This window comes from Periplaneta americana, chromosome 2 (assembly GCF_040183065.1).
Source record: "Periplaneta americana isolate PAMFEO1 chromosome 2, P.americana_PAMFEO1_priV1, whole genome shotgun sequence".
In the NCBI taxonomy this organism is placed as follows: domain Eukaryota; kingdom Metazoa; phylum Arthropoda; class Insecta; order Blattodea; family Blattidae; genus Periplaneta; species Periplaneta americana.
Window position 1 is genome coordinate 8,369,979 of NC_091118.1, and position 18,089 is coordinate 8,388,067.

Consider the following 18,089-nt stretch of genomic DNA (forward strand, 5'->3'; position numbering starts at 1 on the left):
ACCATTCACTTCATAAACCTGAGAATCAAGTTTCGTAAACTGTTCATTGGGAAACTGTTTATAATCGCAGAATTTTGGCAACAGGCCATGATTGTTTGCCCAAACACCTACATAGAATTGGAATATATCAGTCCCCTAACTGCCCATTGTGCAACTCAAACCAAGAAATGGATTCGGAACACCTCAAAATCTGTGCTTCAGTGGCTGGCCATGATAATATCTTTGAAAAATATTGGAGTGCAAGAGGTCAAAGGACTTTATTGTCAAACTCCTGGCATTAGAAAACAACAACATAATCGCAGAATTAAAATTTCCAAAAAAATAACAGCTGATAACTCGTAATGTAACTGCATTAGGACCAGGGTTGTTTTTAAAAAAAAAAAAACCCTTCAATAAAACCCGACACAAAACCCCCCCCCCCCCAAAAAAAAAACATATGTTTATTTCTCGTAATTTAATCAACATACAAAATATTACAAAAAGGTTCATCATATTTATTTACTATAACAATTTGTCAGCAGAAGTTATTAATTAGGTAATGTTTCATTATAAAGAAAAAATTACTTTCATCAACACGGTGTTTTATTGTACAATGGTATTAATATTAACTACATCACAATTCAGTTCTTCTTAACATGCACAAATCTGTAGATCTTCACTAATTTCTCAGCTTTTTCCTCTCCTAACTTATTTCTTAACTTTGACCAAACAAGCCCATAGGTGGAGAAGATTCTCTCAATGGATGCAGTGCTGGCAGGGCAAGGAATTAAACTTTTCACAAAGCTAATAAATCCTGTTGGCAAGTTCCCCTTTTTTGTTGTTTTCAATTCCATTATTTTCCACCATTTTTTGGACTGAACTGTTGTACAACTGCGTCAGAAAACATAGTAGCAGGAAAATAATCAGAATCAGCAATCCTAAAAGACATAACACTTGTCACCCACTCTGGATGAATCTCTGTGAGCCAATTTTCTGCACTTTCCTCTTGATCTGCAGTTATTCTTGCCCCTCTGAATCTTGGATCTAACATATTAGGAAGATAGTGGAAGGGCAGGCTGCCAACTTAAGAATATTTAATAATAATTTACCAATCTTTGCTTATTTAATTTACCAGTTTTTGCTCATGAAGTAGTTCTTAGAATATGTTGATGTTCTGAATCACTTAGTCACGAAATTGAACTATTTAATACCCATTAGTGAAAACCCCAATAAAACCCATAAAAACCCAAAGAAACCCATAAAAACCCAGTAAAACCCACTGGGTTGGGTCTTTTTTTAAATACCCGGGTTTTTCTCAACCCTGATTAGGACACTGCCTTCTTAATTTAGTGCTATACCCTAGCACCATAGAAAAATAGTCTATGAAGAAGGCCATGACTCCATGTCCAAAGCTCTCTAGTGTGTAGTTTACAAATCAGCTAGTTGCTAGCTTGTAGTATAGACTTGAGCTTTGGGACACGGTCTATATCTAAAAATATTTAGATGTTTAAACTTACATAACTTGGCATGTAACTGTTATTTAACAAAACAAATTACAAAAACATTTATATGACTGCAATGAAAGTCAAATCAATAAAAAATCATTAAAATTACTAGTAAAGCAGAATGTCTCAGTTTGATTCACTCATCGTTCACAGGTATGCTTGCAAAACTTGCAACATTCAGTTGCACTGAGAACTCACGACTCGCAGTGCACACTCTATTTTTCTCGGCAAATTCAAGAACATGCAACTTAAATGAAACCGTATAAATTTTTCCCGGAATTCATTTTCTTATTCAGTATCTGAGTTGCACAAGGCACTGGAAAGCACTATACCACTCAAGCACAAGACTACTGGTAGTTACTGATTTTATGAGCTGTAAGGCATGATCAGGTAGAAGGATAAACGAAACGGCCAACTTCCACACTCCTGCGATCTTATTGTTTTCACTAAAAATTACTGAAACAGTGTAAAGTCTGTCCTTGGGCTGAATTTAACAGTATTCCACTTACCGTTCTCTGTTGTATTCTCTTGACAGCGATTTTCTGGAAAACTTACAGTTTTTGTTTCACTTAGAATATGGCACTAAAATCCTATTACCAGTATTTTCTCATTGGTCTAATATTCGCTTACAAAATATTTTTATAAAACAATACTTTAAAAATTAAGAGGATCTTATAATCGATGAGATCTTATTTTCGAGTAAGTTAACTGGTAGCTTGAGCATTTCTAGAAATGTTTATTTTTTAATAGTGAGGACCCCTATCTGCGAATAGAAATGTTGTTTGCTAATGCTCCTGACTTTGGTTGTCTTCCATTTGCCGTTTCTCATCCCAATAATATTTTTCTAGCTGAGAATTTTCATCTGCATCAATTTTTGTGAAGGCTTGACATTTGAGGAGATGGTCCTTATTTACTACTTCATTGGCTTTACATAATGGACAGTATGGTGATGGGTAGGGATAAACTGCCAAACAAACATGACCTGTGTAGAGACGAAACAATGCCACTGGTGCTTCCTACTCCATTGCTTGTTTTCACTTTCTCTTCATAAGTGTTCTGATAACTTTTCTCTCATTGTCTTTTTTATTTTGAGTTTTGCTGCTTCAATTAGTGTTTCGTAGGTAGCTGTTTGCAGTATACTTTTCTGTTAGCAAGAAAATGTGCATGTTCATTGCCAGTTGTACCACAGTGTGAAGGTATCCACTATTAACAAGAATAAAATTATTTTGTAGGTGTTTTAAAGAGTGAAGTATTTCACTTATTCTCCAGTTGCGATATGTCATTTTCGCTACAGCTTTATTTGACAGAAATTAGTATTATTGGGTCATTCCATAGTGACACACGTAACATTTTTTAAGTACCTAACTATGATCTTCACAGGATATTTAATTAAATACTTAGTAATTCATGAAAAAGACATTACATCTTTTAACATAAGAAGCCAAAGGCGTGGCTCAGTCGGTTAAGTCGCTTGCCTGCCGGTCTGAAGTTGCGTTCGGGCGTGGGTTCGATCCCCGCTTGGGCTGATTACCTGGTTGGGTTTTTTCCGAGGTTTTCCCCAATCGTAATGTGAATACAAGGTAATCTATGGCGAATCCTCGGCCTCATCTCGCCAAATATCATCTCACTATCACCAATCTCATCGACGCTAAATAACCTAGTAGTTGATACAGCGTCGTTAAATAACCAACTAAAATAAAAAAAAAATTTAACATAAGTATTCCTAAATATAAACAAAAATTCTTAATGAAAAGGAATAATTAATAATGCAAAAAATATTAAATATTGTATGGTGTGACACACGAACATTTTCTTGCCACTAGATTTATTACCAAAATGGAAAATGTTCATATTATTGTGCCAAATGACATAAATGCATTCAGTTGTTTTCCAAACAATTAAGACACTTGTGTAGTACATGTAACTGCTAAATCACGAACTTTAAAAAAAATTAACAGTGCCATTAAGAAACAAAATATTGCAAATGTGTTGTGACACACAAACATTTCTGTTATGTTGGTTACTAATTGATTTAAATGCACTATAAATACATCACTTCTTGTGGAAGACTTATACACTATGCCTACAGTTCTTATTATACAAAACAACACTAGATTGCACTAAAATACACTTTTAAATTTTAAATATCCATGGTTGTTTACAACCATATGTGGTGATATTTCCTGTGTAATGTCATGTGACGAATATACCAATATGTCAGCCATTTGTAGTAATTCCCTTCCTTGGACATCACAGACACTTTAAATTCTTCGCCACCACAAGATTTTGTAACTTCATATGTAGCCTATATTTGACGTCTTTTTTTTTTACTTCGTCATTTAACGACACTGTATCAACCACTAGGTTATTAGTGTCAATGGGATTGGTGATAGCAAAATGGTATTTGGCGAGATGAGGCCGAGAATTTGCCATAGATTACCTGACATTCGCCTTATGGTTGGAGAAAACCTCGGAAAAAACCCAACCAAGTAATCAGCCCAACTTAAATTCTTGAAAATACTATCAAAAAATGTTCAAAATGAATTAATATTTATATCAATAGAAAAACTAATATAGATTTAAAGAGGCCTACTTTTGGAATTGCTAAATGATACCTAGGGTAAATTAATTAATGTTATTAAATAAAATGATTTTAAATTAATATCAGAAATTTAGTACCATTTACCTAATGTGCAAATAATTGCACCAATTTATTTATACACAAGCTTAGTATGGTGGCTACCTATTTACGATATAAGTGTACTGCATAAGCTTGTTTTTAATATGAAATAAATTAACATAAACCAATTTTTGTTGGTTTTTAATTCAAGGAATTAAAAAAATAATAAATATTTTGTACGAACTTTAGGCATAAATTGTCTTATGCTAATTTTAGGCCTACATACTATATTTTTACAACAGTTGTTGTTTAGTCTGTCCAAAGACAGGTGTGAACCTCACAAGTGATACCAAGAAGGCATCACTTATGAGGCAACTAGGCCAGGAGATAATGGGATAGCGTGGCAAGTTCCTTTCCCCCTTACAACAGTTATGGAACACACATTTTCAAGAGTGTTTAACTTACAGTTTATGTACTTGGAAAAAAAAAACGCACAGGTGCGTGTGCACGCACACACAATTATCTAAATCAACAATAAGTATTAGAAATTCCACTACTAATTATGTTTAGACGTAAAGACTTCCAATAACAACAAAACTTGTAACTGGATTTTAGGATAAACCTTAGTGACACACGAACATCACATTTTTGTTCGTGTGTCACAGTCATTGTGTTACGTGTGTCATGTGTCTTTCTTGTAGAATACGTACATAAATCAAAATGTTGTCCATATAAGAAGTTGATTGTTATGTGATGTTCCTCACTTTTACATTTATGAAACATGAAAAAATGAAATGGTTTTGACGAAATATAAACAAATGTACATTTGAGCGTCACACACGAACTCTCAACCTTTCCTTGTAATAATTGCAATCAAGCACGAAATAATCATTGTATTGCGGTTTCTATGCATTGTAATTATTAAAAAAAGGTCCGCACTTCATTATTAATTGCATTTAACGTACAGAAGTAATGATTTATTTGCCTTAAATGTGCATTCAAATATGTGATATCTAGTAGATAATTTCGCGCTCTTAAACCACAGACTTCTTGGCGCTTTTTCTCCCACACACGTGTTGTTACACAATGAGTGTTATAAGATTAAAAAAATTCGGATCATAACGAAAAAAATGACATAACAAGCAGAGATTCGTGAGATTTTTATTTTTCGTGAAAATTTCGCATTTTCGTGGAATGACCCTATTTTATTTTTTCTACTGTAGTGCGTGAAGTGCAGTTTCACGCACTGTTAGCGGTGTGTGAAGTGAGCCTTATGGTACACATTCATGAAGGTGTATTTTGACATTCGTGTATTTGAGAAACTCACCCACTAAAAAAAACTTCTTGGGGGCTATTGTGATATCACTGAGAGTTTTCTCTCCTGGCGCAAGGTTTACTAACATGACAGTGATGTATGTCGTAGGTGTGGAAGTGTCAGACAGCGAGGAGAGTGATGGTGAGGAGTCTGCGGTGTATCAGAGGCATTGGTTCTCGGCGTGGCTGGAGACGGATCTGGCTTGTGTGGACGGCCAGCGCGAGCGTGAAGGTCGTCTAGGGCAGATGAGGGCAGAACTGAGAAGAAGACTAAACCAGACGTGGAGAGGAATGCCTCTGCCATCGCTGGGCCCTCCGGGGAAAAGTCCTTACTCAAATGCGTTGGTAGAAGCTCTCTTGGACTCGGCACGAAGGCAACCTAGTCAATCAGCCCTCTTCCTGCGGTCGTCTCAGCAAGGCAGAGGCTGCCATAGTCAGATGAGGCACAACAGGTCAGTCTGCTACACAGGAGTCGAAGCCTGGACTTCGAGTTGCGATGGTTTGTTATTTAAGATGAACCTCATTCAGTTTTATCAAAGGGTTTTTGGTGTGTCCTGCCATATGAATGAATGAATAAACATAAAACTACAAATGATTTTCACCTCTGGTAGTTATAGGTAAAATAACGATATATAAAGACAAGACAATGATAGAACATTTGTACATATCAGTGATGTTGAACTGCAACCACATATGTAAAAAAAATTCAATTTTACAGTGAGCAAAAAAATATTTTAGTATCTTGAAAATGAACAAATTTCTGGCATCAGAGGATATTTAAATCTCTTCTTGTGAAGTGTATCCATGCATTGACTTAAGAAAAAGTTGTAGAAGATTCGGGAAGATATCTTTGATGAGAAACAAGTGAAATCTTTTTTTTTTTTTTTTCTTCATATGAGGTTGCTGTTCAACACTTTCGATATTTGATCGTTGAGCATTACAAGTATGTATGCATAGTTTCTGGGACTACTTCTCCAAGCAGACAACAGTTATTTCTCTTTCTCACATCAGCTGCCTTCGTGTGATCAAGAAGGCAGTGCTGTAACCCCCACACAGTCAAGTGAAATTGAATTATGAATTTAATTTATGATGCAAACAATTTTCTGTTAGTTTCAAAAGGATTGTTTAAAGAATGTTGTTATATTATTTTTTAATTTCCTTTAGGACGCGAAATATGCACAAAATTGCTTCTTTTTTTTTTTTCTTTTTCTTTTTTTTAACGCCTGTACCTTACGCCATCTTTAGTGTCTGTTTTCCCCTATTTCACATTTTCCGACATTTGTTATCCTTCCGATGGACAAAAAGTAGACTTCCATTTGGACAAAAGACTTTATTGACATACCAAGTTAAAGCTTTGGAGTTAGGTCAGTCCAAAACTTCATTAATTTTTTTCCAAAAAAAATATTTTCTTTTGGCTTCCAAATTCGATTTTCAAATTTGAATTATATAAATTGCTTAGTTTATTCTCAGTCATGTCGCCAGAGTTTGAAACACATTAAGGGAAAAAATGTGGATTTTTATCCTAAGAGTTGATGTACATTTTAATAAATTTTCTTCAAAATATAGGACACATTCTTTGAACGTCTATTTGTGTATGTGCAAAATGTGGTTAGATGATCTTAAAGGTTGTGCTGTACTAGATATTCGCACATGGGAACATGATTGCAGTGTAGTTGTGTTACGTGCTGCAGGTCGAAGGTAACAATGTTGGTGAAGCGGGTGTGCAGCTACAGGAAAGGGGAGGCGGACGCCTGTTCCAGCGTGGCGCTGCCCTGCACACAGCACTGTGTGCGGCACATCATGTACAACGTGGACCAGTTGCTGTTCGAGCACTGCACGGCCAAGTTCTCGGACAACACGCAGTGCTGCGTGCCCGTGTTCGACATCTGCCACGAGTTGCCTCTATGTTTGGAGCATGCTAGGAAACGGGTGAGTCTACCCCACCATGTTGTGTTTGCTAATGCTCTTGGCTTTTGATCTCCATTTCTCATCTTGCATCCTAATACAGTGAAATCCCAATATAACGTCCTTTATTTTGAAGAGTATGTTATGCTTGTAATTAGAGGGTGGATATAGATGCCCTAAAATATCTGACCAGTAAGATATACTTACATTTATATAAAAATGCCCTAAAAGTATTGAAAAAATGACCTTAAAAGTTTATAAAATAAAGGCAAGGGGCTGTATATGAGCTATTCCATCTGAAATCGACCGAAATATAGAGAAAATTGACCTTACAATTTCTAAATACAATGAAACTTTTTTTTGTACATAGAGAACTGTGATACAATGCTTTGTGCAAAGTTTGAGGCATCAGAACTTCATAGTGTTTAAATTAAAAATATTTAAATTTATCGTATTTTCATAAAATTAGCAACTTTAAACTGTTGTAGCTCCGAAACCCTTTCACCCAATGATCAAAATCATGGTTTATTTTGATGCTGAGAAATTAAAGTTTATATTGACATATAAACAGATTTTCTTACTTTTTATGGAAATGGAGAAATTTTGATTTTTCCTCATTAAAACGCCTTTGGCTAGGAAAAAATATTTTAAAATATATAGTTAGATTCCGCTTTGAAAGTACAAATAAACACACATTTTTTTACTGATGGTATGTTGATAAGAAAGTACTGAAAATATCAAATAAAGAAAATAAATAGTACGCGCGTGAACTAACCAGCTGACTGTGAGACGGGAGGTAGCCGAGACAAGCAAGGCCAGGAGACAAACACGTGATGTGTCGTCTAGCAGTGATGGCTGTGCTAGCTTTATCACAGGTTTTCATAAACACAGGAGTAAAATGACGCCCAACGCTTGCTTATCTTCAGCTCTCGGCCAGTGCATGCGGTACTGTGCCGTTCAAGTCTAGGCGTGTGAAAATAATATATTTAATACCCTCGAAACTTATTGCCGTATCACTAAGCAAACAATGCCGAATCCCTCTTAATAATGCAAGGTTTTTTCTCAATATTTTTTTACATTTTTACAAATGGCCAAAAAGCCTAAAAGTAAGTAAAATCAGATTATCTGTCTCTCTGTATACAATAAAAATAAGGATTACTTCTTAACATAACCTACCAAATGTCAGCCTAAAATGAACTCTCGTTCAGTGTTCTGCAGTAAATGGTTCCAGAGTTCTGAGCGCTGAAAGAGGCTTGTTTTTCTAAAATACACTAAATTTGTCGCTCAATAATACGAAAACCGTTTGACTTTTGATAGTATATTTTTGCAAATGCACTGTCCTCAGCGGGTATAAGTAGGGAAAAAATGCGAGTTTTTTTACTGATCGATTTCATGTGGAAATTAAAAAAAAAATCGTATAAAATGAATTAGAATTGGGGAAAGTGATTTTTAATTATCCCCGTCCCCCGTCCCCCCTCCCCCAAAAAACCTACCAGACATAATTGGCCAAAAGTGTAAAAAAAAATGCAACATAAAAATTACAGATTTTGTTTTATTACAACATAAAATGAATTAATTTATTATTTAAAAGTCAAAAGAAAAATAGTGACATTTCATCAACATTCGTCCCGTAATAGTCATTGAAATTTGCTTGTTCATTGATTGATTGATGTTTTGCAGGACAATTATGATAGGATGTGTGCAGAAACAAAACCAAAGAAGGTGCGTAAGAAAGCAAAACCATCAGCCATGACTCGGCCCAGCAAGCGAGGGAAGAAGAAGCGCAGAGTGCAGCGGCCACCTGAGCCACCCCCTTCAGGAACCACCGCAGCTCCGCTGGATGTGTTGGCAGACCAGGAAGAACCATGTGGTGAGTAGCCAGCTCTTCGATTGAGGGGTTTAGACACTTTTATCCATCTGACGTTGTTTTGAAGTAAATTGTACAGAACCTGATTCAGTCTTTAAGTGAACCGAAAATTCTTACTGAATTTTTATAAAGATATTTATTTTTTTATTTTTTTATTTATTTATTTTTTTTTTTTTTGGTACTTAACAGAAAAATGCAGAATTATCACAGAATACAAATCAAGTTATATCTCAATTTTGAATTTTTTTGGATAAAAGTGCCTTTGAAACTACACTTCTTAATTCCAAGTTGTGTATTCCTAGTTCATTTGTGACGTCACATAGTACCATGGTGAAGTATAGAAGGGGCTACTGTAGAAAACTTGCATCTTCTTTCTTGTGTAGATTCTTCTCATGAAGTTTCTGTGAGAGGATTACTATTGCTAGCTGAGAAGGTGTAACTAAGTGTACCTGGAATGTTTTAAAGGAACTCGGCATTCCTCACAGAATATTAGAACAAATTATTCTTAGTATGTGACTAGGAAATTAAGAGAGGAATTAAGAAATACAGAATTCGAATCTTGGAAAGTAATGCCTGGAAGAGGCAGAGGTGTAGAATTGTACAGCCAAATACCTAAAGCCAATGCCTGGATTTTTAATAAGTCTGGACTATCTACATCTGAATGGGTAACCTGCCTCAAAATGAATGCCAATTTAGCAGCAGTTAGAGGAGTACCTGGTCGCTCTTTGGACGGATCCCGGTGCAGACATGGCTGCCCGGAGACTGAAACCCTTGCCCACGTCCAAGGTCAGTGTAACAGAGGTTTACTCCTCCGAAATGCCAGACACCATCATGTTCGGTCCTTAATGGCAACTGCTTTGAAAAAAAAAGTCTTGGACAGTAGAAGAGGAAGTCTTTTGCCTTGCTACTAATGGCCCCTCTAGACATATTGACATCATAGCGTATTCCCAGACTATCAAGAAAGGTTATATAATTGATCCCACCATAAGGATTGAAATGGGGAGTAGCCAGCCGGAGGATGCCAATCAAGAAAAGATCAACATTTATCTGCCAACAGTTGATTACTTCGAAGCAAAATACCAGCTTGAAGACATTGAGGTGATTGGTCTTCTTATTGGAGCTCGTGGTGTGATTCCCAAGTTCTTTGAAAGCTTCAGGAAGACTTTTGAACTACCACAGACACTTACTGCTGACATCATAACTTCAGTTTTGAAAAGCTCTTGCCAAATTCTGAGTCATCATATTCACTCCGTTCAATTTCTTTTTCTTCACTTCATAATTCATATATGTTTATTTTAATTTTCTGTCAACAAATTTATGTAAACGTTTAATATTGTAAAATTCATGTAGGAGAGTATACCAAGTCCTTCTTGGCTACCTCCAATGGGAGGCAGTTAACAATTTAAATTTAAGGACTCTTTGTGTATTTGACGTAGTCATCTCATCTTTACTATGTCTTAATTATTATAAGAAGTTGTGGCACTTTTATACTATTTTATTTATATCGTTGTTAAAGTGCATGTTTTCCTTTTTTTGTCTTAAAGTGCTTTTAAAATATTATGTAAACCTATGTTCAAATTTCCAGTGTTCACTGTCTTCTGGAATTCAGGGTTCTTGTTGCCATCAGTATTTTGTAGGCTGATGTTTATTCTTTTGAATAAATAATATATTACTGCAGCTTTTTTCGCAATCACTATCGGAGTGCATATTGCTATGACTACGTTGTCTAACTTAGCATACAAAGCATCAAAACTTGTGTTCCTATACAAAGATTTTAATAAGCAGACACCATTAAACACAATCCAAGATGAAGAGAACTATTTGAAAATAATTTGCTGAGTTTTCATCTACTTGTGGTTGAGGTGTGTTCTTATCTTCTTTTAACATATGTCCTAGCAATTTTATTGTTACACATATGGGTATGTTAGTAAGTGTATAGAGTGGTGATGTCAAACAATACTAGCGTTGAATTTTGGGGTATGTGTTGTCCTTGATGTGGTTCACTAGGTCTGTGTTGTTCTTGACTACAGTGTGGTTGGTGAATTGTATGTTGTTTCTGATCCCTGTTGCGTAACTTAGAATGCAGTGTGGTATTATTTTCAGTTTTCAGCTGTCTGTTGCTTTTAAAATAATAACCACTCAGTTAAAAAAACTTCATGTCACTTTTCGCTACAATCTGAAGTTGTCAAATAGATTGTCACAAATCACTTATTAATGCAAACTTGATGTTGGTGGTTACAGAGATGAGTGTTGGACCATCGTCCCCTGCAGAGAGTGTGGAGCCCTACCCCAAGGAGGAAGTTGCAGAGAGATTAATAACAGATCAAGATATGCAGCAAGACTCTGTCAAAGATGAACACCAAAGTTAGTAAAAGTCCAAGCTAGAGCTCATCTTAACTGATTTCCTCTATCACGTCATTCGTCTATTCTTCCTCCACAACTCATCCCACTCTTTCTTTGTAGTATTATGCCACCAGCCTGTTTCTGACTTAAAGGAACCTGCTGTCTCTGTTCTTTGAACCTGTTTTGAAATGTTCCTTCAGTGACGTAAAGTTATCAGAGTTTTTGTTTGGTGCATGCAGGAGATATGATTTAGGATACACGTGCCTGGTCAGTTGCATGAAGTTCTCCTTGTATTCCCCTTGTTCTCCATGCATTCCCCTTGTTCTCGTATTCCACTTGTTCTTGTATTCCCCTCGTTCTTCTTGTATTCTCTTCTTGTATTTTACTTCCCTTTTTTCTCTTGTCTTCACTTTGTTCTTATACTTCTCTTTTTCTCCTTGTCTTCCCCTTGCTCTCCTTGCATTCCCCTTGCTCTCCTTGCATTACCCTTGTTCTCCTTATATTCCCCTTGCTCTCCTTGCATTCCCCTTGTTCTCCTTGCATTCCCCTTGCTCTCCTTGCATTCCCCTTGTTCTCCTTATATTCCCCTTGCTCTCCTTGCATTCTCCTTGCATTCCCCTTGCTCTCCTTGCATTCCCCTTGCTCTCCTTGCATTCCCCTTGTTCTCCTTATATTCCCCTTGCTCTCCTTGCATTCCCCTTGCTCTCCTTATATTCCCCTTGCTCTCCTTGCATTCCCCTTGCTCTCCTTATATTCTCCTTGCTCTCCTTGCATTCCCCTTGCTCTCCTTGCATTCCCCTTGCTCTCCTTGCATTCCCCTTGCTCTCCTTGCATTCCCCTTGCATTCCCCTTGCTCTCCTTGCATTCCCCTTGCTCTCCTTGCATTCCCCTTGCTCTCCTCTTGCATTCCCCTTGCTCTCCTTGCATTCCCCTTGTTGTCCTTATATTCCCCTTGCTCTCCTTACATTCCCCTTGCTCTCCTTGCATTCCCCTTGCTCTCCTTGCATTCCCCTTGCTCTCCTTGCATTCCCCTTGTTCTCCTTATATTCTCCTTGCTCTCCTTGCATTCCCCTTGCTCTCCTTGCATTCCCCTTGCTCTCCTTGCATTCCCCTTGCTCTCCTTGCATTCCCCTTGTTCTCCTTGCATTCCCTTGTTCTCCTTGCATTCCCCTTGTTCTCCTTGAATTATTTTGTTCTCCTTGCATTCCCCTGCTTGTATTACCCTTGTTCTCATTGTGTTCCCTTATTCTCTTTTTGCAGTACCCTTGTTCTCCTTGCATCCCCTTGTTCTTGTATTCATGTTGTTCTCTTTTCTTTCCTTTTGCTTGCTTTGTGTCCCCCTTGTTCTCTTTACATTCTCCTTTTCCTTGTATTCTCTCTTCTTCCTCTTATCTTCATGTTATTCTTCTTATTTTCCCCATGTTCTTCTTGTATTCCTCTTGTTCTCCTTTCCTCCCCCCTATTTTCCTTGTTTTCCCGTTATCCTTGTATTCTCCTTGTTTCATTTGTCGCACCTCCACAGATATAAAACAATAATTTTTAGAGGTAACACTTAAACGTTATTTTGATCTCTGTTTTCATATTAATTTAGTATTTTCTTTTTCTTCAACATTTATTGTATGTACTCTTAAATCGTAAGTTTTTTATTCCTGTTATTATTGTATTTTTGTTTACCTTGTCTTTTTCAGCAACCTGTAAATCCAGGAGGTTGTTCTATAATAAACTATATTACTATGACAAACTCGAAACTGTACTTAATGTGCAGTAATTTGTTAATGTATGAAATTACTATTGTTTTATATCAACTTTTCAGTATGATATAACTTGCAGCATTGTAGGTAGAAGTGATATGTGCTGTTTCACTACGGATCACAATATTCTGCATCAGTCATAAGTCATAAGTCATAAAGAAGTTCGACACACAATTGAAAATCGAAAATTGTTTTTCTGAACATAATGCTCTAAAACCTAAAATTCTGATCATATTGTGTGCTGCGCAGGTATGGATCACCATCAGCAACAGCAGGTGGAGGTGGAAGTGGAGGAAGAAGTACTGGCGATGGCTGAGGAGCTCCCACTGGACACGGCAGAACTGGCAAACCATGCATCAAGGCTCCTGGAAGAACACGACCTCACCAACGTCCTCAACCAGATTCCTGCTGACGCATTCAACGACCTCTTCACAGGTATGAATCAAGACAGAGTGGAACACTGATTGACCTGTGTGATGAACAGTTAATTGAACAAATAAAGATTAATAGTTTGTTTAATAATGCTCGTTGACAATGAAGCTATTTGCTCTCGTGGACAAGTTCACTTAGTAGTAAATGCTGAACATCATAGAAGATGATTTTGATCCATTTCATCTTGGGGTTTGCATAGTGTGGAAAAGCACAGACCACAGTATAGAGAACGTACAGTAAAGACACCTAAGCTATTTCGTGGGAACAAATTCTGAGTGCGCATGTCACGAAACCGGGTGTATTATCTGGAACCTCCACCAGATGGTTCTCCAATCTACAACAGGCTGGCATAATTAACTGAAAACATTCATTACTCATCTTTTAACAATTTTAAAGACATGAGGCAAAGGAATGGCAATATAACCATAATAATAATTACTTCCGTATGCAATCATCATGAAAATATTCACTAATTGACGCTAACGTTCAAGTCACTGTTTGGGGCTTATGTTGGTAAAACTGATCCAAGTACAACATAATACATCATGGCGTCCGTTGTGGTGAAGTGCGAACATGAACGTCAACAATGGATATAAGTATTTTGACTTCCTAGCGACATAATATTAATGATAGATAATATACATACAAGATTATTCGTATTACTGACCAATAAAATAAATAAATAAATATTTTACTAATATTTTGATAGTGGTTTGATACTAGCGACATAGTTGGATTCATTGAGAACTAGACCGTACTGAGCTTGAATTTAATACCAACAACATCAAAGGTGCCGACAAGAGTTGTCGCTACTGATTCTTCTTATACTGTGCACAGACTTGTATGTCCATTTCTGGCCAAAATTGAGATATGTTATTGTCGTTAATCAATGCTGAGTTCTTGGCAATAAATCCATTAACTCTCTTGCTCACCAATATAGGACAGTAGCAAAAAGTATAATTGTTTTAATGTACGCACCATATTTTTATGGTATGGTGGTTATATCACCTACACGCAACCCCAAATTGTTTGCAGGACGACACCTGCTCTTGGTTAGCAGGTCCATATGACCTAGCCAGGAAGAACACAATTATTTTGGGTCAAGTGTTTTATTTCTTTTGGTTTTGTGCAGCAAATCTCCTATTTTGCTCATATTTTCAGCTGATACTTGCTAATACGAAATTTCTCCATGAATACAAACTCACTGAAAATGTAATTTAGATTTTTCCTTTTTTTAAAAACCTTGGTCCTTCGTGGTTTTTCCTATAATCATCACTTTCTCTACTACTACTGCTGCTGCTGCTAATATTGAGCATGATTTACTTAAAACAAAGTATTGTTCCACGCCAATATTCAATAGTCTCAATTACAATATTGCCCAATTACTTACTTACTGGCTTTTAAGGAATCCGGAGGTTCATTGCCATCCTCACATAAGCCCGGCATTGGTCCCTATCCTGAGCAAGGTTAATCCAGTATCTATCATCATATCCCACCTCCCTCAAATACATTTTAATATTATCCTCCCATGTACGTCTCAGCCTCTCCAAAGGTCTTATTCCCTCCGGCCTCCCAATTAACACACTGTATGCATTTCTGAATTTGCCCGTACATGCTACATAACCCTGCACATCTCAAACGTTGGATTTTATGTTCCTAATTATGTCAGGTGAAGAATACAATGCGTGCAGTTGTGTGTTGTGTAACTTTCTCCATTCTCCTGTAACTTCATCCCTCTTAGCCCCAAATATTTTCATAAACACCTTATTCTCAAATACCCTTAACCTCTGTTCCTGTCTCAAAGTGAGAGTTAAAGTTTTACAACCATACAGAAGAACCAATAGTTTCAATATTATATTTATAGTAATAACTGCCTCCCATTGGAGGTAGCCCAGAAGGACTCGGTATACTCTCCTACATGAATTTTACAATATTAAATGTTTACATACATTTTGTAGAAAATTAAAATAAACATATATGAATTATAAAGTAAAGAAAAAGAAATTAAACAGCGTGAATATGATGACTCAGAATTTGGCAGGAGCGTTTCAAAACTGAAGTTATAATGTCAGCAGTAAGTGTCTGTTGTAGTTCAAAAATCTTCCTGAAGCGTTCAAAGAACTTGGGAATCACACCACGAGCTCCAATAAGAAGACCAATCACCTCAATGTCTTCAAGCTGGTATTTTGCTTTGAAGTAATCAACTGTTGGCAGATAAATGTTGATCTTTTCTTGATTGACATCCTTCAACTGGCTACTCCCCGTTTCAATCCTTATGGTAGGATCAATTATACCGTATTTGGTCGCGTAATTTGCGCCCCCGCGTATTTTTCGCACCCTAATTTTTAAGGGATTATTTTGAACTTTATTTTTGCTCCATGTATTTTGCGCACACATTTTACGTACATATTTTTTTCAGTGTAGTAGGGATTTTCCTTCCCTACAGTCCATCGTAGGTCATTCACCAGCAACTGAAGTACCTGCTTCAGAAAGAAACCCCAAAGTCCTGCTACTTTAACAATGCTTGTCCTTGGTAGAGACAAGTTACCGGTATAGAAAATTAACCCTACCATAAATACTTACCTATACATATACTAATTGAGATAAACTCAGAACAAGACCTCTTATTTGAAAAATCCGCATATTTTACGCACCCCAATTTTTCAGTGGCCAAAGTTAATTAAAAAGTGCGCAAATTACGCGAGCAAATACGGTATATCCTTTCTTGGTAGTCTGGGAATACACTATGATGTCAATACGTCTGGAGGAGCCATTAGTAGCAAGGCAAAAAACTTTCTCTTCTACTATCCAAGACTTTTTTCTTAAAGCAGTTGCAATTAAGGATCGAACATGATGGTGTCTGGCATTTCCGAGGAGTAAACCTCTGTTGCACTGACCTTGGACGTGGGCAATATAACTGTTTTATAAATTTATTACTGCATAATAAGTTGTCACGTTCCTATGACATACGAAACAAGAGGTGTCAGAATTTCATGACAGTTCTGCAAATATGCACAACTGTCAACAAATGAATTGACACTTTCGTGTTTCATAGAATGAAATATGTTAAGTATGTCGAATTGAAGTTGTTGCAGCAATGATATTTCTACATACAAGAATTGAAAAATGTGCATCAGTTAGGAAATAAGATGTCAGGTTGTCCACACCTGTGGAGTAACGGTCAGCACGTCTGGCTGTGAAACCAGGTGGCCCGGGTTCGAATCCCGGTCGGGGTTGAGGTTTTTTCCGGGGTTTTCCCTCAATCCAATACGAGCAAATGCTGGGTAACTTTCGGTGCTGGACCCCAGACTCATTTCACCGGCATTATCACCTTCATTTCATTCAGACGCTAAATAACCTAGATGTTGATACAGCATCGTAAAATAACCCCATAAAATTAAAAAAAATAAAAAGATATCAGGTTAAACCGTCCTCTCCCCTTAAATCAGTGCATTTGGCTTTCCCTTTGCAGAGGACAAGAACGGAGAGTACGAACCCACTCGTGAGGAGACTGAGGAGCTGGAGCGGGCCCTGGAGGCTGTCGACAAGGACGTGAAGTCCTTGGAGAAGTTGTCGCAGACTCAAGGGCTGCTCGTCGACACCCTGATGGACGAGCACGCTCTGGTGCAGACGCTGGCACAACTCCCCGCCGACGTGCCCAGCGTGGTGCCGACTGTACCAGGTATTGTACCAGTGTTTGCCACGTACCACCACCACAACGGCTATGTGGTGAACATGCCGCATGCTGCTGCCGGCATGGCTCCTATCACCCATCCCATGCTCGAGGCCCAAGGCATTTCCATTCAGACCCAAACTGACATGCCTTCATAGCCCACTGTCGTGTATTTGGAGGGTACGGAATCTAGTGTACATAAGGGCCCCACTTGCAGTGTTGGCACAACTGCATAAACGGAAGCATAACGTGCATATTGCAATTACAGGTATCAGAAACCCATTTAATTGTGTCGCCACTGAATGCAGAACTCACACTAAAGTTCTTAAACCCACGACATACGTTCCTTACTGCTGAACCAGAGTGTGGTGTCCTTCAGAGTAGCCCCCTTGGTATGCTGTACATGAATTGATGTGTTCCTCCTGTCCATTGTAAAATTTTCCATGGGAGTTAGCTGGCAATGCCATCTGTACTTGAAAGTAAGTAACTGCAGGTTGATAATATAAAAACCATTAAGAATATTGCTTGTGTTAATGATAGTATAATGTTGTAAGTTTATTTTGTATGCCAGCCACAAACTTAGTCTGACATGCATTCCCTCTCAAGGGACTCTGTACTTTAGATTTTTTTTCGTTCAAAAAATTTATTGCCACTGACTAGAATTTAACCCTCAGTATTTGAGGTCTAGAGGCAAAGATAG

At 37.4% G+C, this 18,089-nt stretch overlaps 1 protein-coding gene across 3 annotated transcripts in view; it reads left to right on the forward strand.

The window, feature by feature from the left end:
* LOC138712567 (INO80 complex subunit D-like) overlaps positions 1-18,089 on the forward strand; it is a 74,723-nt gene that overhangs the window by 26,555 nt on the left and 30,079 nt on the right. For 2 of the 3 annotated variants that reach the window (XM_069844504.1, XM_069844495.1), the window contains exons 5-10: positions 5,528-5,870; positions 7,110-7,347; positions 9,004-9,193; positions 11,432-11,554; positions 13,534-13,719; positions 17,189-17,694. In XM_069844504.1, coding sequence (XP_069700605.1) covers positions 5,528-5,870; positions 7,110-7,347; positions 9,004-9,193; positions 11,432-11,554; positions 13,534-13,719; positions 17,189-17,547 — 1,439 coding nt within the window. In that variant the 3' untranslated portion in view covers positions 17,548-17,694. Of the gene's footprint in view, positions 1-5,527; positions 5,871-7,109; positions 7,348-9,003; positions 9,194-11,431; positions 11,555-13,533; positions 13,720-17,188; positions 17,695-18,089 lie in introns of those variants that run through there. The other variant, XM_069844515.1, reaches the window with a different exon arrangement.